Source organism: Apus apus, chromosome 5 (genome assembly GCF_020740795.1).
Source record: "Apus apus isolate bApuApu2 chromosome 5, bApuApu2.pri.cur, whole genome shotgun sequence".
In the NCBI taxonomy this organism is placed as follows: Eukaryota; Metazoa; Chordata; class Aves; order Apodiformes; family Apodidae; genus Apus; species Apus apus.
Genome location: NC_067286.1, coordinates 357,013 through 377,475, shown reverse-complemented (window position 1 = coordinate 377,475; position 20,463 = coordinate 357,013). Strand labels below are relative to the sequence as shown.

The window sequence follows — 20,463 nt, the reverse complement described above, 5'->3', positions numbered from 1 at the left end:
GGAGCGGGGGGCGGGAAGGAGGGCGGGGCGCGCTCCCGACACGACCCCACGTAGGGCGCGGAGCCGCGCACGGCCTCGCGCAAGCGCTGCCAGGGGAGGGCGGGGGAGCGGGAGTCGCCTGTTGCCGTGGCAACCACGCGGCCGTTGGCCGGCGCGCGCGCCCTGCCGCCCCGCCCCCCCGACGGCCCCGCCCCCCGCGGGACCTGGCCCCGCCCCCCCACATGGCCCCGCCCCCCCGGGACCGGGTCCCCCGGGTCGGCGGCGGGTCCGGCCGGTCCCCCCGTGCCCGGGGACACCTCCCGCCAGCCCAGGCTGCTCCCAGCCCCGTCCCACCTGCCCTTCAACACTGCCAGGGATGGGGCAGCCACAGCTGCCCTGGGCCAGGGTCTCCCCACCCTCACAGCCCAGAATTTCTTCCTCCTCCCTAGTCTTAATCTCCGCTCTTCCACCTTCAAGTCGTTCCCCCTCGTCCCATCCCTCCCTGCCCTTGTCCCAAGCCCCTCCCCAGCTTTCCTGGAGCCCCTTCAGGCACTGGAAGGTGCTCTCAGGTCTCCTTGGAGCCTCCTCTTCCCCAGGCTGAACCCCCTGCTCCCCCAGCCTGTCCCCAGAGCAGACACACTCACACACCCCAAGTCTTGCTCAGAGCTGGAGGTTCAAGTCGTGCTCTGACAACAGAGCAGGAGGGGAGTACGTTTCATCGCTAATGGAAAGCACAGCAGGAATCAAGGTGTGTTGAGACTGACATTTAAGATGAGGGTCTTGACAGACCAAGCGCACCTTGGGGCTGCGGAACCTGGAAGCGCCTCTGCTGGGGTGGCAGGCAATTTGTCTTGTCTGGGGGGAGGAAGAGCAGGGAAGAACGCTCTTTTTTCCAATAAAATACAAAGGAGGGGAGGAAAAATGAATAAACATTCCTATCGGCTGTGCCAGGACAGCACTATGCCAGGAGTAGATGAACTTTGCAAACTCTAGCAGTGTTGTAGCAGCACTGGATGCCAAAATTCTCTATCTTTTGGCAAAAGTAACCCAAGAATGCTAATTAACGTAAATGGCTTAACGCTAAACCCAGCCCCTCCAATTAACTCGGGGACGAGTCCTCTTTGCCAGGCTGTCCTGTGGTTTCCCGGTGCCCCAGGTCGTGCTTCCCAGCAGTCCTGGGACACCAGAGGATGGCGTGTGGAGGAGAAACGAAGCCCTGCAGTAAGGAGCAAAACAAAACCGAGGAAGAAATGAGAGGAACCATCCCGAGGCCTGCAGAGAAACGAGCAGCCCAGCTGATGGCAGCAGAGCCTGTGGCCCAGGAACCGTCCTGGCACCCGGAGGTGCCTCCAACCAGCAGCCTGGGGCCATCAGAGCCGGTGGAGGGTGTCAGTGCTTCTCCTTGGTTCCTCTCTCAGTAAAGATGGCTTCAGCGGTGCCGCTTCCGCAGCTGAGCGAGAGGGATCTCACCAGGCATGCCCCGAGGAGGGGCAATACTCCTGCCCTTTGAGAAAAAAGCCCCCACCAAACCCAGCAGAGCTCTGCAGATCGAGAACCTCCCGGCTGCTGCACAGCCCCCCGCCAGCCTCTGACACCCTCCTGGCCACCCCGCTAAGTTGTATGAGATCCAGAGGCACTGGGCTTGTCCCGAGAGGTGCCACCTCCCACTGCAAAAGCAGAGGCTGGGATCACACAGCTTTCTGCCCTGGTGGGGCCTGTCCACTGCATCTCACCCAAGACAGGTGAATACACGCTTCTGGCTTCCCCTTTCTCCTCACGACACGTGCCAAACATCACAGAGAACCCACACACCACTCGGGGGACCACTGGTGACTGGGCTTCCTGCAGTCCTGACAAGCACCCAGCCAGGTCCAAGCCTCTCATCTCCCTGTGCCTGGTGACACGGGCCCATCCCTGCTGCTTTGGGTCTGCAGGACAGGTGGGAACGCTCCAAGACAGGGAAAGGCTGATACCCCTCCTGAATGATGAGGTGAGTCAGCAGAGCTTCCTCAGCAGGCTGAAAGCAGCAGCACAAAAAGCTTTGCCTCATGCTTGGAAGGGAGATTCACTCTCCAGAGCACCCAGAACTCTTTCATTACAAGCAGGGCTTCACCCCAAAACCATGTTCCCTACTGCCATGTATCAGCTGTAGCTTCAGGGATAACAATGGATCTAAAGAGACTAGGATTTGGGTGAAAATGCCCCAGTTTTACTAAAGAATGCAGGCCATTGCGCTGTCACTCAGCTCTACAGCAAAATGGCCTGTGGTGTTACAGGACCGGGCTTTTTGGAGATGCTCACTGGCTTGGCACAGCCAGAAGAAGTGCACAAGAGGGCAAAAATGCTCAGCCAGAGCAGACTTTGCAGCAGAGACCATGAACTGTGGCAGGACAGTGCAGGCTGGGCTTCAGGGGAAGCTTTTTCCTGGGGAGGTTGTGCAGGGCTGCAACAGCTCACCTGGGGGGGATCTGTCAGGGCTCAGCTGGACAGAGCCCCTCGCCTGCTCCGAGAGGCTGAACTAGGGACCCCCAGGACCCCTTCCAACAGCACCGCTGGGTTCCATGGCTCACGGGGGGGAGCGAAGCTTCCCAGGACCTCTACCCAGAGAAGCACCAAATCCCACAGCCAGAGAAGGGCGGTGTGGGCTGGCCTCTCTGCTGCACACCGGCTGTTCCTCTGCCTGCCTCAGTCTCAAATATCAAAACAACTTTTGGCCAAGAAAGCAGAAATATCCCCAAGCAGAAACTGCTCCTGCCGAGCACAGCTGGTGGTGCTAGACAGCAGCTCGAGCACTCAGACCCAACACCATCTTCTTGCCAGGCTCTGGATTTCTGGCCAGCTTGCTCATTAGCGCTGTTTTCTAACAGGATTTTTGCTAGCTGCTGAGAAACAGAGACACTGCAATCAATCCTAAATCCTACAGGCCCAACAAGTGGCTGTCAGTCTCCACATGCTGGTTCAGCATCACTGGCTGCTGTTTGCAGCTTGTCTCCCCTCTCCTTTCCCAACTGCAGGCAGGATTCAACACCCTTACATTCATTTGCTCCAGCCCATTTCAATTAGCAGTTTTTCCCCAGGCACTCCTAGCCAGCGTTTTGACTGTTTTCTTGATGAAGGCAGAAAGTACAAGTCCTCAGATTATTTTTTCTTTTCCCCACCTGGTTTGCACCTCTCATTACACACAAAGTGTGTTGCAAGTTCCTGTCATAGCCAGACGGTGCTGGGGTCTCACATGAAGCTGAGCAGCCAGATCCTTTGCTGGAGCAACAACATCCCTGGGCTGGATGAAGAACCTCTGCTTCAACTCAGTTCATGACATAAAAGTGGTTCACACAGCCCAGCTGGCCAGAAAGCTGCACTTTCATGCTGAAAAACACCTAAACAACCTCCTCTGAAGGATCCTTCTTCATCTGTGTCCTTCTAGCCAGGTACACAGGAAGGCAGCTCCCTTTTGACTCTTCTGCCAAGAAAAATAATATAGTAATCCAAGATCTTAGGAACCGAAAAGAGCAAGTAAGTATGTTAGTGCCCTGCTAACTGAGGGATGTCTGCAGGCAGGACTGAGGAGCTCACTGTCAGGAGGCATCCCTGCCCGGCGGGGGCAGACAGACATCGTCTGTCCCGCTGAAGGGGTTCGGAGATCTCAGGTGGAAGCTCCCAACTCCACATCCAGCCAGGACCAGCAGGGCAAGGCGTGCTCCTGCAGAGCTCGGTGCCTGCCGAGCCCCTGCCCAGCGCGGCTGATGTGACACAGCAAGGGATGTCCCCATGACGCACGGCTGGCCCCAGCAGCAACAGACAGCAGAGGGGGCCGGTATCTCAAATAACCGTGGCTGCTTAGAGGGATTTGGCGCAGCTGCAATACCTCAGCTAGAGCTCCACAGTGTCTGAGGCAGATTTTTCACGAAGAGACTGAAGGTGCCTCCTCAGCACCAGTTCCCTGAGAGCTTCTGTAAAAGACGGTGCCTTGTAGGAGGGTTTCCTGGGAAGAAAAGTACTGTAAGACAAACACCACCACTTTGGTCACCTGCCTTGCTGCAGAAGGAACTAAATCTTGCTCAGGCAAAGCCAGATTCCTCCTAAACAGAAGAAAAAAAGCACCGTCTCCTCCGAGTGCTGTGAGAGACGCCACGGGGATCAGATACCTTGGGCAAAGCCACTCTGCAGGCACAGACTCACCTTCCCCAGGGACCAGTAAAGCCCACGAGCTCTCGGGGCTGCTGTGGGATGTCCACACACCATTAGCTGGGCCATCTGGAGAGCAAAGTCCTCCCAGTCCTACCTGGCAAAGCTGGCAGGAGGAGGCAGATGTGCCGTGGAGCAATGTGGCCGTCCCGCCCCCGGGTGACCCCGTTTACCTGTAACCCCACAGTGCTTATGGTCCAAAGATCCTCAGTCAGGAGCTGTGGAAAGCACCAGAGATCCTATCTCACAAGGCTTCACTCTCCTGCCAGGTAAACACACACACACACGTCCTCCCACACCCATAAAAAGCCACAGGTGATAAGGGTGGTTTTCCCCTCCTGGCCAGCCCAGCACGTTCCCTCTGGGAGGTTAAAGGTCTGCCCGCTCCTTCCTCTGCTCTGCTCCTGCTTTCACATGCAGTAGGATTTGTGGAAGATTATTTTTCTTTTCAAATTTGCAGGTCTGATTTGGAGCCTGTTTAAGGCCCTTGGCAAAGCTGCAGAGTGATGTTGGTTTGGCAGGGAACAAGGCTCTGGAAATGCTGGCTGCCTCTCCTGCCAGGACACAGCCAGATTGCTCCTCCAGGACTTAGTTTATTGGAGAGCAACCCACAGCGAAGCTGCTGGAGAGCATAAGGGAATCCACAGCAGTTACTGGCCCTTCTGCTGTGCCCAGGAAGATGCAGCTCTGCCTATCTTGGAAACTAAAGCAAGAAAAAAACCACAGAAAACAGATATAAGGGGAATGGTTAGACCTGGCTTACACAAACCAACCTTTTCATTCACTCTCTTTGTAAAAACAGAGTTATTCCCTGCTCCAAGCCATAGCTCCAGATGGATCCAACCTTTATGAACAGAAAGAGCTCGCAGTGATTACAATTTCCAGCGTGGCACAGCCCAGCATCCCAACACAAGTGCCATCAGGAAGCAGAGGCTGAAGCAATTGTACCCTAGTAAATCACGTCTACTTAGATGTGACAAGATTTTAAGGAGCAGGGGAGCTAGGAGGGCTCTGTGATTTGGAGGAACATTCAGAAAACATTTCGGTGCTCTCCTCTTCCGCCAGGAGCGGGGGGATCGTTGTTCTTCAGGACTGTAAAACACTTACAGATGTTGCCGTGGCTGCCGACGCCAAGCGCTGCCTGGCACGCAGCAGCCCCGCTCCGCCCGGGGAAGGGGAGCTCGTGGCTTCCCGTGCTGGCTTTGCCCACCAGCCAGGCATGAAGAAAGGATTTCTCAGTCTCTGCTCAGCCCTTCCAGGAAGGCAGATTTCCTGAGGTTCACAGAATTGTTCCTGGAGGCCGTGTAGGGGAAAACAAAGTGGTGGAGAGCAAACCAGGCCACTGCCCGAGGCAGGAAGGAAGAGGGCTGTATTCCAGTGGAAACAAGGGCAGAGCAGTCTCCTCAGTGACCTGGAAGCTCAGGCTTTGCCTCTTTTCTTTGTCCTGTCTGCTAATGAACTCACCCTGGCCCCATCCCACCCCCCCTCAAGCCTCTGCAGCTCCCACCCCCAGCCTCTCATGCCCCATCTCCTCTGGGGAGCCCAGGCAGGTTTTGCATAGCCTAGTTTTATTTTCCCTTTTTAGGTTTAAGGTCTTTTCCCCTTCCTTCTAAGGAACAGTTTAACACCTCCCAGAGCTTCTCCTACTGCTTCCCTTGGGCCCGTTTGGGGATGCTGGCACCCTTCCTCCCTTCCGCCCGTGCGTGACACCTCTCCGGGGATGCTGAGAGGACTCCGCGAGCAGCGGGAGGGGCAGAGGAGGAAGCCGGGGTGACAGAGCCCCGGAGCCGGCAGGGGAAGGCACAGTTACCTGCCGGGTCTGCTGGGCGGTGCTGGGCTGGGCGCTCCCGCGGGCGAAGGGCAGCTCCCTCCTCCTCCTCCTCCCTATCTGCCCGCTGCCAGGCGCAGGCAGCTCCCTCCCCGGGCAGCCAGAGCCCCACACGGAAGTCAAGTCACTGCTGGGTGCACATGAGACCTCGGGCGAAGGAGCTGGGGAAGGAAAGCAGAGCGGCTGAGGAGCCCCGCGGGCCCGGCAGCTCATCCCACCGGCGGCACAGAGACCCCCCGGCACCTGCCCGGGGACGGAGAGAGGCTCCCCACGGCACCATGCAGGTAGGAGACAGACCCTACTCACATATCTTCCAGAGGCTGAGTTTCAGCACCTCTGTGAGCCACCCGTAGCTTGGACACCTGGGGCGCCGAGCTCTGCCACGCGTGTGCTGGCAGCCTCCGAGCTCCTCGGAGTCCTGCAGACCTCCCTTCCCTCTTCCCAGGGAGCAATCCCATTCCTGCCGCGGACTCGTGATGGGGAAGGTGGCGTGTGCTGCTGGCTCTGCAGCTCCTGCAGCCGGGGAGCAGGGCAGAGCTGAGCCCCACGCAGCACCCCAAGGGGCAGCGGGGTCACACGCAGCCCCAGAGGCTGGCACCAGGGCTCAGAGGTGCTGCAGCACAGGCCTGAGAAGGATGGCTTGGGTCGAGACCAGATCTTTTGTTTGTATAAACCCAGACACTGCGTAGAGCAGAGGAGGGAGCAGCCCCAGATGTTTTGGGAGCACCTGAAAGAGAGCAAGGGGAGAGGGGGAGCTGTGAAGTTTTGTTTCTCTACCTTCAAAGAAAAGATGCTGTTTTCTCTTGTTCAGAGCTCCGGGCCAACTCTCAAAGGTTGGGATAGCTAACACACGTGCAGGTGTTCCATCTGTCTGTGCAATTGCAGCCTCTCACATTTCTCAGGAAACGCTGAGGTCATGTGGAAGCACCCAAAGGCAAGAGCCTGCAAGAAACGTCCCTGAGATAAGAGCAATTTGATCTTCTCTGTGTGGGTGATGGGTACCACCCAACCCCTCACCAATCCATGATTAGGAAGGAAAACAAAGACGCTGGATCCTCCAGGTGCTTTGCCTGAGTCACTCATGCAGGTGACTCCCCCCGCCCCGGGTGCCTGTTGCCACTGCCCCCCTGCAGGAGCCAGCCACCTGGCACTCGGCATGGAGTGACCCGGCCTGTGACAAGGGGACAAGGACCCACCGCAGGGAAACCAGGCTGGCTTCAGCGTGTGCAAACCCTTTTTAACACCGGAATTGCTGCTTCTCCCTGTGGCAGTTCCCTCTGCACAGCGTGCCTCCCACCCCCTTCCAGCCCTGGGGCAGGAAGGAGCAAAGCGGGCACATCCTCCTTGACAGCCGGGATGAGAGTCCAGGGTTTACACAGCAGCTGTGCTGCCAGCCCTGACAGTGTCACTACTCCCTCGGGACAAAAGAAAGCAGCTATGGGAGTACCAGTGACCCACAGCCCCCCTTTCTGCTGCTGTCCCTACCTACAAGCCAGATCCAGCCCCCAGAGCTGCTGGGCTCCAGCGCAGCATTCCCAGCAGCCAGGAGCTTTGCCTCGCCAGGATCCTGCTGGAATGCTGCTCTTCCATCAGCCCAGGGCTGCACCTCCCCTCTGCAGCCCAGTGCCATCTTTATCTGTTAAAGCCCCAGAGGTGGCTTCTGGGAATGGTCTGTGCTAATCCACAAGAAATTCACAGATTCCTCCCCGTTTCTCAGCCCTGCCCCAGGGCTGGCACATGGGAACAGAGGGACAAGCCAGACTCCTCTGCCACCCCCTCCCAACTGCCTGGAGAGCTGTGAAGCATCCCCACAGTTCTCAGGGCTTGACTGGAAAATGAGAAAGCAACAAGTTCCTCCTGGGATTAGAATCCATGCTTGCTATTTCAGGAGAATGCAGGAGCAGGGGCAGGATCTGGCTGCATCCCTGGGAGACCAGGGATGTCAAGAATGATAGTGGAGGAAGCTCTGTGGAAGCTCAGCCTGTGGAGAAGATCCAGGGGCACAGGCAGGGGCTGGTAGCACCATCAGGGATCTGGGGTTCATGATCCTGATACCCCAGCCCTCCAACCTGGCTACACAGACCAAGCCCCATGGCTGGATGCATCCCATTCCCAAGCCTACCTTGGTATTCCTGTCAGCCTGTTCCGCAGGGAGCCGTGGTGCTGGTCAGGATGCTCTGCCTCCCCAGCAGGTTTGGTGCCTGCAGACAGCAGGGCTGGAACCCACCCGGGAAGGGGAGCCATGATACCAGCAGGTCCATTCACCTCATCCTGAGCTCTGCTGGGGTCCCCACCAGTGGGGCAGCCGTGCCGAGGTGCTGACCTCAAAACCCCCGGAAACCCCCCATCCCCAAGGGTGGCTTCCCTCCACGTTGCAGGGGTAGAGCAGGAAGGCTGGCAGCCCCCTGGGCACTCTGTGCAGGGTGAGAGAAACCAGCCAGGCAGGAATGAGACAACACAACCTGCAGAGAACTGATGCCAGACAAGATCTGTGCCAGCACCGGGGCACCAGCAGTGGGGCAGTGCCCCATAGGACTCCTACTCCCTGCTCAGAGAGGGACTCTTGGCTGGGGACATGGAGAGCTGCCACACCAGCCAGGAACCTTCCCTACCTGAGGAGACCAACCCCAGTTTGGCCCTTTTGCCTTGGGTGAAGCACCAGCTCCACCTGAGAGAGGCTTTGGCAGAGCACTTCAGCCCTTTCCTCATCCCAGTCTCTGCTGTTCCCATGGCCTCATTCTCCAGTGAAAGTTTGGGATCCAGCTCTTACATCAGGGCATGGTTTCACCATCATGGCTCTGCTCCCAAGATTACAGCTGGATCAGCTTGTCTGGCTGGCCACTCTTCCAGGTCACAGCATCTTTGGTGGCAACACTGACAATATTCCCAGCCCCTGGCAGCTCCTTCCCATTGCTGTGCTCCATCACCATGCCCTCGGGACAGGCAGCACAACTGCTTGTGGGGCTGCACCAGGAGTCACAGCAGAGAACTGCAAAAATCCCCCAGATCCCATTTTTCTGATGGAACCTGTTCCCTGCCCCATTCCAGGATGGCCTGCAGAGCATCTTCATGAGACTCATGGCACTCACTGGGGTCTGAAGCCTGGTGTGCTTCTGCCCATCCATTGAAAACACAATTGAGGGACAAGTTTGCTCTGTCCCCAGGTCTGGGGGCTCCCAGGGACCCACTGAAGCCTCCACTGGTTTTCTCTTCCACAGGATGAAATCCTATTGACCCCCTGGAGGGAATTTCCTGTCGAGGACTCAGACCCCTTTGCCCCCCCGGTAAGCTCTGCTCCCTCTGCCCGCAGAGAGCTCAGCACAGCTCCAAGAGCTCCCTCTCCACAGTCGTGCTGAAGCCCAAACCTCTGAGAGGCTGGAGCCAAGGGGGAGAGCTCTCACCTTGCCACCCCCATAAATTCCCTGGTGTTTCCTGGGGGCAGGATGAAGAGAAGTGGGATTACATCCTGGTAAGCAATATTCATGAAGCGGGCAGCAAGAAGGAGATCAAGAGAAAGAAGTTCCTGGATGAGCTGAGCAAGAAGGGCTTCACCATCAAGGTGAGGAAAAGGCAGCAGATACTTGGTTATCTTGTGGTACCCAGGATCCAAGCCTGGTTTGGACTCCTGTATCCCAGGAGATGGCAGAGACCTGAACCGTGGAGCTGGAAATATCAGTGCTGGAAAATAAACCACTTGCTGAGCCACGGGAGACCCCAGCCCAGGACTCACATGGCTTCTGGCCCTTGCAGCTCTATCCTTTCCCTGCCCCTCTGGCCACCTTTGTTCTAACAGCCATTCTGTTCCACCCACTAGAAAATTGAGGACAAGAAGCTGTTTTATGGAGTCCGTGCCCCAAACCACATCTTCCGGAAGTACCAGTGGCTCCTGAGGAACCCCGACAGCAGGCTGCAAAAGCCCGATGACAATCACGAGGTCCCAGTGACCACCAGGTGGGTGCTGAGCAGGGTGACTGGCTGCCAGCACCCCCCACTGCCCCCTCTCCGCACCAGCAGCCTTTTCCCAGCAGCTGTGCTGGGCTTTTCCTCTTCCCCAGAAGGCACCTCCACCCGCCATGTGTGAAGCTGCCACCTCCCCACTGCCCACAGCCAGCTCCCCGTTTCTGCCCCCTCCCCGTTTCTGCCCCCTCCCCTCCACCTTCTCCAGGGCCACACAGCACGAGGCTGTGTCCCCAGAGCAGCCCTTAACCAGAGTTTCTCCTTGCTCAGGATACGGATTGTGAACTTCATCCTGCAGAACACGGTGACAGCCGATGGTGGTAAGGGTGGGCAGGGGCATCCCCAGCTGCCTTGACACCCCTGGGGAGGAGGGGGGGAAGAAAGCCAGGGTGCAGCTTAGACAAGCAGAATTGCTGTTGCATCCAGAGACTGGGAGATTTGGAGTGGGGGAACCAGCAACAGCCCTCGACTGCCTCTTCCCAGCCCCCTGACCCAGCTGCCCACTGCTGCTCTCCTGTGTCCCCAGAAGAGCTGGTCCCTCTCTGCCCCCCAGGAGGAGCAGGGCAGCCCCAGATGCTGCCTTTCCAGCTGTCACTAAGGTCCTGCCTCCCTGGCTTGCTCCCAGAGCCACCCACAGCACAGCCCAGCACACTAGCAATGGTCAGGATTAGTGCTGATCCTATTTGGACAACTCAGCCTCTCCCAGGCATTGGTTTTGGTGGTGTTTGTTGAGCTTCCCCCCCTCTTCCCCCCCTTCAAAAGCTCCAGAAAAGGTTTGGGGTGATTCTGCCTGTCAGGGAGCACGAGGGGCAAGAGCAAAGCTTCACTAATCCTCTCTGGTCTGCTCTGCTACCAGAGAAGCTGCATGACCTGATGAAGAAGAAGGTTTTCGAGGCAACATTTCCCCTGCACGAGGTAAGACCAAGAACATGGGTGCTTGGGAGGAAAAGCCATGAGAGGTGGAGGAGCAAAACGGGGTGGGAGACACCTTTGGGTGACAGGGGCTGCATCAGGACCTCTCTGGATGAGGGGCATGACAGGGCTCCCAACAGCAGCCTGGGAGCAGGGCTGGGGAATCAGGTTGCTCTAAAATTCCCCGTGTGTGACCCACTCCTCTGCTCTCCAGAAAGAAGAGATAAGGGAATTCCTAAAGGAACACTGGGCTCGCTGGAGGGAAATATTCCGCCAACAGCCGATTGAGAAGATCAGGTAACACAGGCAGAGGAGGCACAGCAGGTGCCTCTGGCCAAGAGGCCCCACTGAAACGCAGAGACCTTTGTGCCCTTTGCCAGGCTCCTGTGTCTCCCTTTCAATCATTACTTTGAACCTGGGTCTTCTTGCAAGTCTTGGGCTCCTTCTGAAGCCACAAAGCTCTGAGCCCAAGGGGCATCCCCCCAGCACCAGCTGCTGATCCTGCAGGGTGAAGCAACCCCTGCATCTGCACGGGTTCTAATTAGCTCCTTTCATTTTCAACCTCATTGTCCCAGGTCCAGAAGGAAGGAGGTGGGGAGGGAGCAGCAGGGCAGCACATCCAGCCCGAGGCTCAGCCTGGGGCGTTAGAGCCAGCAAGGGGCTCCTGCAGCCACACTGGACTCAGGGAAGAGCACAAGCTCTTCCTTGAAAAGGGGAAGAAAACTAACTCTGCACGGGCAGGGGAAGGAGGGCAAAAGTGCATGAAGTTGCCAGAGGGCTCGGGGGGGAGATGAAGCATCCAGCTGGAGAGGTGCTCTCCTTCCTTACCCGTTTGCTGCTGGTTACAAGTCCAGCAGAGGCACGAGGGACCCTGGTGCCTCCGTGGTGCAGAGGGTCAGGCAGCTCCTCATTCCTAAGGTCAGTGCATCATGACCTGTTGCTGTCGCAGAGGGATCGAGGGGCTGAGTGTGACACTGAGGGGGGATGAGGAGTGTTTGTTTTAAATAACAGCCAGGGAGCACATTCCCACCTTCAACTGCTGGCAGGAAGGCAATTCCCCTGGAACACAGGAAGAGGCAGGTCCACCAGGCAGCAGCTCCCATAATTTCCTACCCATGCCTCCAACCCTTTTCCCCACACCAGAAATCCCAAGATGCTGCCACCACAAGCATGAGACAGGAAAGCAGCTGAGCCCAGGGGGAGAACCTGCTCTGGGTTGAGACACGTTGCACCCTGCAGCCCCTCCTCTGCTTCCAGCCCAGGGTTCCCAAACTCCTTCTGTAGGCACTGACTGCAGCTTGGTCTCTCCAGCCACAAACCACATCTCACTGTTCCTTCCAGGTGCTATTTTGGGGAGAAGGTGGCCCTGTACTTTGCCTGGCTGGGCTGGTACACCTACCTGCTGGGCTTTGCTGCAGTGGCTGGGCTGGTGGTCTTCGTAGCTGGGATTACCACCTTCCATTCCAGCCAGGTGAGGTAAGGCTGTGCTGGGAATGCTGAATGCCCACCCCGTTCACCAGCCTTTGCTGTGCCTTTGAGCCCCCATTCCTGCCCTTGGCTTCCCTCTGCTCCCATCTTCCTAGCAAGGAGATCTGTGAAGCCAACAGCACCATCATGTGCCCGCTCTGCGACCAGAAGTGCCCGTTCTGGCTGCTCTCTGACACCTGCCTCTATGCCAAGGTAGGCAGAGGATGGGGAAACATTCCCAGGCTGGACTGTTCCCACACCACTAGAAGAAAACCCACCACAGCAGAGTAGCTACAGCACACAGGAAACCTGCACCAACCTGTGCAAGGAGGAGGAGCTAGAGCCAGATCATGGTCTCCACCACCACCAAGTCCCAGTATCCATCCCCTTCCTGCATTTTTCCCTCCTGCAGCACCTAACCAGCCTCAGGGGGGAAGAGGGTGGCAAGAGGACCCCTGAGCACAGAGGCCCCTGCCCAGGTGCCACAGGCCCTGCACCCACTGCCCCCATCACGCTCTTCCTTGATCTTCTCCAGGTCACTTACATGATTGACAACGAGGGGACAGTTTTGTTTGCCATGTTCATGGCGATCTGGGGTAGGTGTCAATGTCATGGTGCCAAGCACACACACCCTGGAGGAGGGAGCAGCCCACCACAGCTTAGGGGGAGAGCATGTGGAGGAAAATGGGACACCAACACAGCTTCACCCTTCAGGGGGTTTTAGCCCTTATCTCCTCTTCCAGGACCATCAGCTCCCCTTCCAGACAAGGGACAAAACCACCCCAGCAATTCCCTCCAGCTCCCCAGACACTCCTTACCTGTCCTGCTCAGGAGCTTGTCCTCCTCTCACCCCAGATCCTGCAAAGCAGCAACAGCCTCTCTAGCCAAGCTTTTCTAGAAGCTGCCTTTAAGTGGTGGCACCTGCAGGGAGGAGGGACCACCAGATCCCTCACTGACCTTCCCAGGTTGCTCCAGGAGCTCTCAGCTGCTGTGGAATGAGCACGGCAGACCAGGGGGCTCTGAGCTGGTGTGATCCCACCCGTGTATCAGCCACACTTCTCATCTGGCTTTACTACAGCCCCCTTGGTTACAAAGGGGTTACTGGAACCCCATGGTCTGAGCAGGACATGATCTGGTGTGTCACTGTGGGCTGGTTTACATGGGGACGAGCTCAGGGAGGTCAGCCTGGATGAAGAGAAGGGGTTGCTGGCCATGGGCTGCAGAGGTGCAGCCATGCTGGGGAGCAGGGCAGGACACTCACTCCACCAAAAGGTCTGTTTTCCATGATTCCAGAATAACGTGGCTCCCTGTAACATTCCCGCTGCAGCAGAACAGCCCTGGTGCCAAATCCCCCAGAGCCACTAGAGGGGCCGGTGGAAACCCACACACACACCTCCAGCCCCACGTGGGGCCCCCAGAGCTGCCTGTCCTGGCCCTCCTGGGCGTGGGGGCCCAGGGGCTGCCCGTCCTTCCCAGGCCAGGGGCAGCCCGGGCTGATCTGCCATCAGGTTGGATGGCAACACGAGTCTCCATCCTGCTCTGTGGGACACAGGGGGACTTTGTCTCCAGAGTCACCTCCAAGTGTCACAGAGCTTGCTCCTTCCCCCCAGCCACCGTGTTCCTGGAGCTGTGGAAGAGGCAGAGAGCCACTGTGGTCACCAACTGGGACCTGTACAGGTGGGATGAGGACGAGGTGAGGATGTCCCTCTTTCCTGCCCGGTGCTCCCCTTGTCAGCTGGACCTACAGAAAAGACACATCACAGGGACCCCCACAGCCCAGCTTGATGCTCTGCAGATATAAATAGCTAATGCTGACACTTAAACAAAGAGCAAACCCAACATCTGACAGTCCTTGGAGAGTCCTGGGAAAGACATAGCCCTGCAGAGAGTTCAGCAGATGTTGGCCACCCCTCTGCACCTCCCCACCCGCACCAGGGCTTCCACTCAGTCAGGAGTGGCCGTGCTGTTGTGGGTTGGGTGTCCCTCCCTGTCCTCCTCTGGTGCTGCTCGTCCCAGATGTCCATTAACACAACCACCCCTGGACTTTCCACTCCCTGGGCACAGCTCTGCTGGATCCTTTCTTTCCCACCTGTGGATTATCACTGTTTTCCAGGAGGAGCTGGCTATGGACCTGATCAACAACCTGCAGCACGAGCCCCGGCACTACCAGCACTCCTACTTCCGCAGCACCATCCTCCTCCTCTTGGTTCTGCTGATGGTACGTGATGGTTCACATGCCAGGGCGAGCAGAGAAAGACCTGGTTGAAGGGCCTCCCTCCTTCCCCCCTGCCCCTCTACAGGAGCAGCACCTCTGAGTATCCTATTGCTGCAGCAAGGGCAGGAGCCAAGTTGTTACGGCAGGTCCGTGCCCATGGCCAGGACCCAGGGGCCTCCCTACAGCCCCAGCTCGCTGTGCTGGTGGCAGAGGACATCACCCTGTGGGGAGCTGGGCTGAGGGCTCTGCCCGTGCAGCAGAAGGAACAGGGAGGGTAGGAAGAGGCAAAGCCTCGATGCCTTCGCTTCCCCCCATGGACCCACGGAGAGGGTCTAGACAAGTAGCTGTGGCACAGACACCCACCTTACCAGCCTCAACTGAGGAGGCCCGCGTTTGAGGCCACGTCCAGGCGGGCTCTGGCGAAGGGAGCCAGGGTCTGAAGGGCTGGGCGCTCCTCGGGGGGCCGGAGCTGCTCACCAGCCCGTGCCCCCGTCCCCAGATCGCCGTGCTGATCGGCATCGCCCACGCGCTGGTCATTTACCGGGTGGTCGCCACAGCCCTCTTCACCCAGAGCTCCTCCGAGTTCGTCCGCGAGCAGGCCAACATGCTGGCCATGGTGACGGGGGCCGTGCTGCACTACTGCACCATCGTCATCATGACCAAGGTGCGGGGCGGCCAGCGGGTCTTCCCCCCTGCTTTCCCACCACCAGCCCTCCCCTCACCCCGCGCCTCTCTCCTGCAGGTCAACCGGCGCGTGGCTCTCTTCCTCTGCGATCTGGGTGAGGGGCGCGGGGGCTGCCTCCCACCCACACCCCCAGCAGCACCCGGGGGCCACGGCACAGCCAGGCTCCCGGCCCCTTCCCCCCCTCCACCACCACGAAGCACCCACGGGGCAGCCCTTGCCGCGCAGGTCCCCGTGGGGGCCAGCAGCCCGCCAGCCCACCCGTGTGTCACCCACCTGCTGCACGAGCTGGAAGCCACCACAGCTGCCAGAAAGCTCGCAGCACGGTTTCCCTCCCAGCCAAAGGGCCCCTTCTCCCCCAGTTCATGGCTCTGAGGGACCTCCCGGCTTAGCTGGACTCGGGTCCATCAAAGGGCTCAGGTGGCGGGCAGGGAAGGCTCCGTGAGGGGCAGACACTCCCTTCCAGACTTCAAAGAGCTGCTGTGGCATCCAAGGGGGAGCAGGGCAAGGTCCCGCCACCGTGACCAAACCCTGGGCCTTGGTCCCTTCCCCAGAGAAACCACGGACCTTCTCCCAGCGAGAGAACAACTTCACCGTCAAGATCTTCACCTTCCAGTTCTTCACAAACTTCTCCTCACTCATCTACGTTGCCTTTTTCCTGGGACGGTGAGTGTTGGCTGGGGCCCCGGGGGCAAGCCCCGGGAGCCTGGGCTTGGGGCAGACATCCCCAGCCCTCCCGGGGTCCAGGGGTAGCCCAGCCCCCACCAGGCACAGGCACCCCCTTTGGAACCTCAGGAGGGCCGTGACTTTTCCCCGTGGGCACGGCATGTGGAAGAAGCCTCTTGGGCCCCCAGCAGTGCCCAGAGGATGATGCCCTCCACCCTGCACCTGGATGTTCGTCCCAGGGGGGTCCGCAGCGGGGCTCCCCAGGTGTCACTGCTGCTGCTTCCTCCCTCAGGATCAACGGCCACCCAGGGAACTACGTGCGCGTTGCTGGCCGGTGGAGGCTGGAGGAGGTGAGGGACCTGCTGTGAAGCTCTGCTCACAAACCACCGCTCCTGCTCTTCCTCTCCCTGCTGCCCAGCAAGGCTCTGGGAACCTCAGCTTCCTCCTGGAGCCTGGGCCAAACAGCCCCTGGGGCCAGGCTGCCCTGCTCGCAGGGCACAACTCCTTGTGTCCCTTGGCAGTGCCACCCCAGCGGCTGCATCACCGACCTCTTCATCCAGATGGCCATCATCATGCTGCTCAAGCAGACCCTCAGCAACATGATGGAGTACCTCGTCCCGTAAGCTCCCCTCCAGCTCCCGGGCACTCCTGCTGTTTCCTGGCTCCTACAAAGAGTCACCCTGGTCTCGGGGCCAAGGTTTCCTCCTTTTCCTTCCCTGGCCCTCCAGGGCTGTCCCTGGGAGCAGCCTGGCCCTGCTGTCCCCTGCAGACAGACAGACAGACAGACAGACAGACAGACAGACAGACAGCTGCTCCCTCCCCTTGCAGCTGGGTGAAGCACCAGGTACGCAGGCGGTGCCGGCGCCCCAAGAGGAGAAGGATGATGTTGGGGGAGGAGGAGGAGGCCGAGGACCCCTGCAAGAGGCAGTGGCTGAGCAACTATGAACTCGACGAGGTCAACATCTTCAGCTTGTTTGACGAGTTCCTGGAGATGGGTATGTAGGGGTGAGGGTCAAGTAAGGAGGGGGGTGCTGGGTGCAGACCCCCCGTCCCCCCCTTGGCTGGAGAGAGCCTGGGGAGCCCATAGGTAGGCAGGGGAGACCCAGTCCCATGCCCAGCCCCACCCCAAGAGCTCTGACACACACCGCAGGTGGTGGCTTCACGCCAGCACCCGGCGTTTCCCCCCGCAGTGATCCAGTACAGCTTCACCACCATCTTCGTGGCTGCCTTCCCCCTGGCCCCACTGCTGGCCTTCTGCAACAACCTGCTGGAGATCCGCCTGGACGCCATCAAGATGATGCGGCTGCAGCGGCGCATGGTGCCCAGGAAGGCCAACGACATCGGTGAGAGGGGGCCCCAGCAGCACCCTCCTCCCTGCCCTGCTGCTTCTGCTGGCCTGCAGCCCCTGCCCCACCGTGAAGCCCCCAAGCACCCGTGTGCCAGGGACTGGTTCCACTTCTCTGTGGAGCTGGAGCGCAGGGAGAGCTATGGGTGGGGAAGGAGAAGCCATTTCAGACCCTGGAGGCTGCCTTCCTTAACCTCTTCTGGCCACACCAAACTGTCCCTGAGCTGGGGCCTGGCTCGCAGCCCTTGAGCAGCAGCAGTGAGCTGGCAGAGGGGCCTCACTGCCCACCCCTCTCCCACAGGAATCTGGCTGCAGGTCCTGGAGGCCATCGGCATCCTGGCGGTCATCGGGAACGGGCTGGTGATCGCCATCACGTCCGACTTCATCCCCGTGCAGGTCTACAAGTACATGTACAGCCCCTGCATGAAGGGAAACAACACTGGTGTGGAGTGAGTACAGCCAGACAGCTGCTGACAGCCCTGCCGGCAGCACCCCTGCCTGCCCCTGTGCCAGAAGGCACTGGGAAGTCCCCAGGGGGGGAGTGGAGGGACAGGGGAGGGTTTTCCAGACGGCACCGTCTCCAGCATCCCAGTCAGCCTCCTGCTCACACCATCCCCGAGGTGGGTGAACAGGTTTCCCTGACTGGGAAGAGCACCATGGAACGCTGGAGAGCAGCTGGACTGCTCTGGTGCCTGTCCGTGCTCTCTCCTGCCCTCCCCTTTCTCCCTCAAGCCTTGGCTCACTGGCCAAGTTCAGTCAAACTGGGCTGAAGCCTCACAGAAACTCCTCTCCTCATGTTTTGTGAACACGGGCAGGCAGGGAGGGGGAGACCCAGCTGGGTGCTGGCTCCCCCAGGTGGGAGGCTACAGTCTGAGCTCAACCATACTAGTCACCTGAGACTCCACACACCAGGGAAACCTTGGAAAGGAAAGCTGCAGGCAGACAGGCTTTGTAGCAATCAGAGGACTCTGCGTCCCCTGGAAAGGATCTGGAGCTGCAGATGTGGTGTGGACATGCCCCAGCCCCCTGGCCTGGCTGCAGCCCCCCCAGCTTCCCCATCTTCTCCCCTGCAGCTGCACAACCGGCTACATCAACCACAGCCTCTCCGTGTTCCGCGTCCAGGACTTCGAGCCCTACACGAAGGTGCCTGAAACGCTGCCAGACTTTGTCAGGAATGAGATCCAGGAGTGCAGGTACCTGCAGCCCGTGCCCATCCCTCAGCACCGTGCCCTGCCCCGCGCCCCTCGCCGTGACACCCAGCCCACAGCCGGGGAACTGCGGCAGAGCGGGGCTTGGTGGCACCAGGTGGATGAGGCCACCACTGGGGCTCCTCTCAGCCCCCCACAGAGGGAGATAAAGTGGGGAGGGGGTCTGCCTGGCACAGGGGGAGCCTGGGACTCCAACAGGGCTGTGCCACAGGTACCGGGATTACAGGAACGCCGATGACTACAGCTACACAGTCCAGTTCTGGCACATCTTTGCAGCCCGGCTGGCCTTCCTCATCCTCTTTGAGGTGAGAGCCAGGGAGCCAGGAGGAGGCTGGGACAATCTGGGGATGGTGGTGGAGGGACACAGGCTGGGGATGGTAACGAGCCTGGGGAGCCCCAGGAGCCCCTCACAGCCCCGGGAGCCCCTCACTCCCTTTGCTTCCCACAGCACGTGGCTCTCTGTGTCAAACTGATCGCAGCCTGGTACGTCCCTGATGTCCCCCAGTCGGTTAAGAATCAATTTCTGGACAGAAAACACAACGACCTTCGTAAAGAATTGAGGTGGGTGATGCCCCAGGAGGTGCCCGGGGCTGCAGCAGAAAATGTCCTGTTTAAGGTGCATTACCTTCACAAAGAGCATGACCCAGCAACGAGGCTCCTCTCCCCGTGTGCCTGTGGCCTCTCTCCCCAGCCCAGGCTCTCGGGCACCCAAGGCCACTTAAAAGGGGTCCCACCAGAGGCAATCCAGTACTTGAGCTCACCAGAGGAAGGGGGTGCTTGGCCTGGGCTTTTCCTTCAGAGAAAGAAAAGTTCTAAGTTAAAACAAGGAACAATTTTGCCCAAATTTTCAATTCAAACTTTGTTTAAAAAAAATTAAGTATTTCAGCTGGAAACCGAGAGAAAGTAGCTGAGATGTAGGCTGAGCTGCCCTGGCACTGCTGTCCCCATGGACTCAGCCTGCCCCTCTTCACCCCAAGATGCAGGTGGGAGCAGAGGCAAGGGGGGCTCAGGCAGCCACGGTGCAGCTCCCAGGCTCTGGCTTCCCCTTGGCCTGGGGATTTCCCCCCATCAAGGATTCCTCACAAAGGAATATTTCCACACACAGCGCCTCATTCTTTCTCCATTTCTCTTTGGCAAGAGGCCCCGTTCCCACCCTGACTATTTTCCCACCTCCCCACTTAAGCTCCCACCTTCCCAGTTCAGCCCGTTCCCTCCCTCCAGGCCCCTCTGCTCTCTCCCCCAGCATGATGGAATACTCCACCGAGGTGTAGCCTCCGCTCTCAGGGGGCAGGAGGAGCCGCTGCGGCAGCTCCGCGGCGATGGGCCCCATCCAGCTGGGACTGGGCTGGGAAGTGACAACACGGTGCTGGCTCTGCTGGAGCAGGCTCTGCTGGAGCAGGGTGTTTTCCCTGGCACGGCTGCGAGGAGGAGGTAAGTGATGGCAGAGCCAGGAGCGGTGCCTGCCCAGCACGCCGAGCAGCCGGGAGGAGCTTTGGCACCAGGACACACCAGGGTCCTGCTGGTCTGCAGGAGACCAGCCGGCTTCATCAGACACGGCTTTAATGTGCACCTCGGCACGGCAGGAAAAGCCAGTTCCCTCGTTCCAGCTTCCCTCTCCAGCTCTCCTATTGCACTTTGGCCCCATTTCCCTCTGCCTTCAGTGACCTTCCTGCTCTTGCACCGCTGAGAAGCTCCTTCCTCGTTCACCACAGCCAGCACAATCCTCTTGGCACGACGACTGCCCGGACACTGCTGACACAGACACTGGGAAGGTGCAGCTGCTGGCCAGACTGTGCTTTGCTGCGGGCTCTGCTGGGGCTCTGCACCCCCTGAGCACACCCAACACCTCTGCCTGCCTCAGCTGCCACGAGCAAAGCGGTACATAAACCTCCCACCCGTGCGGACACGAGTGGCCAGATCTTCAGCTGCCACCAAGTCCCTGTGCCCACACCGGTCTCACTCCCACCTCCCTCCTTTGCCATCTGCATCACCAAAGAATTTGTCCTCCCCAAAGCATTT

The 20,463-nt window shown here is 59.1% G+C and overlaps 1 protein-coding gene across 1 annotated transcript; it reads left to right on the top strand.

Moving 5' to 3' along the window:
- Nucleotides 1–5,803: 5,803 nt before the first annotated feature.
- ANO9 (anoctamin 9) lies at nt 5,804–20,458 on the top strand. Its single transcript, XM_051621245.1, has 23 exons — nt 5,804–6,276; nt 9,211–9,276; nt 9,435–9,551; nt 9,807–9,943; nt 10,220–10,269; nt 10,806–10,864; nt 11,076–11,158; nt 12,203–12,337; nt 12,445–12,541; nt 12,864–12,924; nt 13,939–14,021; nt 14,442–14,546; nt 15,043–15,322; nt 15,780–15,891; nt 16,184–16,241; nt 16,413–16,510; nt 16,720–16,886; nt 17,082–17,234; nt 17,538–17,685; nt 18,310–18,429; nt 18,656–18,749; nt 18,893–19,005; nt 19,688–20,458. The coding sequence occupies exons 1-23, from the start codon at nt 6,133–6,135 to the stop codon at nt 19,713–19,715; spliced, it is 2,508 nt and encodes an 835-aa protein (XP_051477205.1). The 5' UTR covers nt 5,804–6,132; the 3' UTR covers nt 19,716–20,458.
- Nucleotides 20,459–20,463: the final 5 nt, after the last annotated feature.

What these genes read in the sequence shown, in the direction of transcription:
- ANO9 (XM_051621245.1), top strand. Translation starts at nt 6,133, where the DNA reads ATGAGACCTCGGGCGAAGGAGCTGGGGAAGGAAAGCAGAGCGGCTGAG. An exon ending in GTTGCCTTTTTCCTGGGACG is followed by an intron (nt 15,892 to 16,183) that starts GTGAGTGTTGGC and finishes TTCCTCCCTCAG; the next exon opens with GATCAACGGCCACCCAGGGA. An exon ending in TGACGAGTTCCTGGAGATGG is followed by an intron (nt 16,887 to 17,081) that starts GTATGTAGGGGT and finishes TTCCCCCCGCAG; the next exon opens with TGATCCAGTACAGCTTCACC.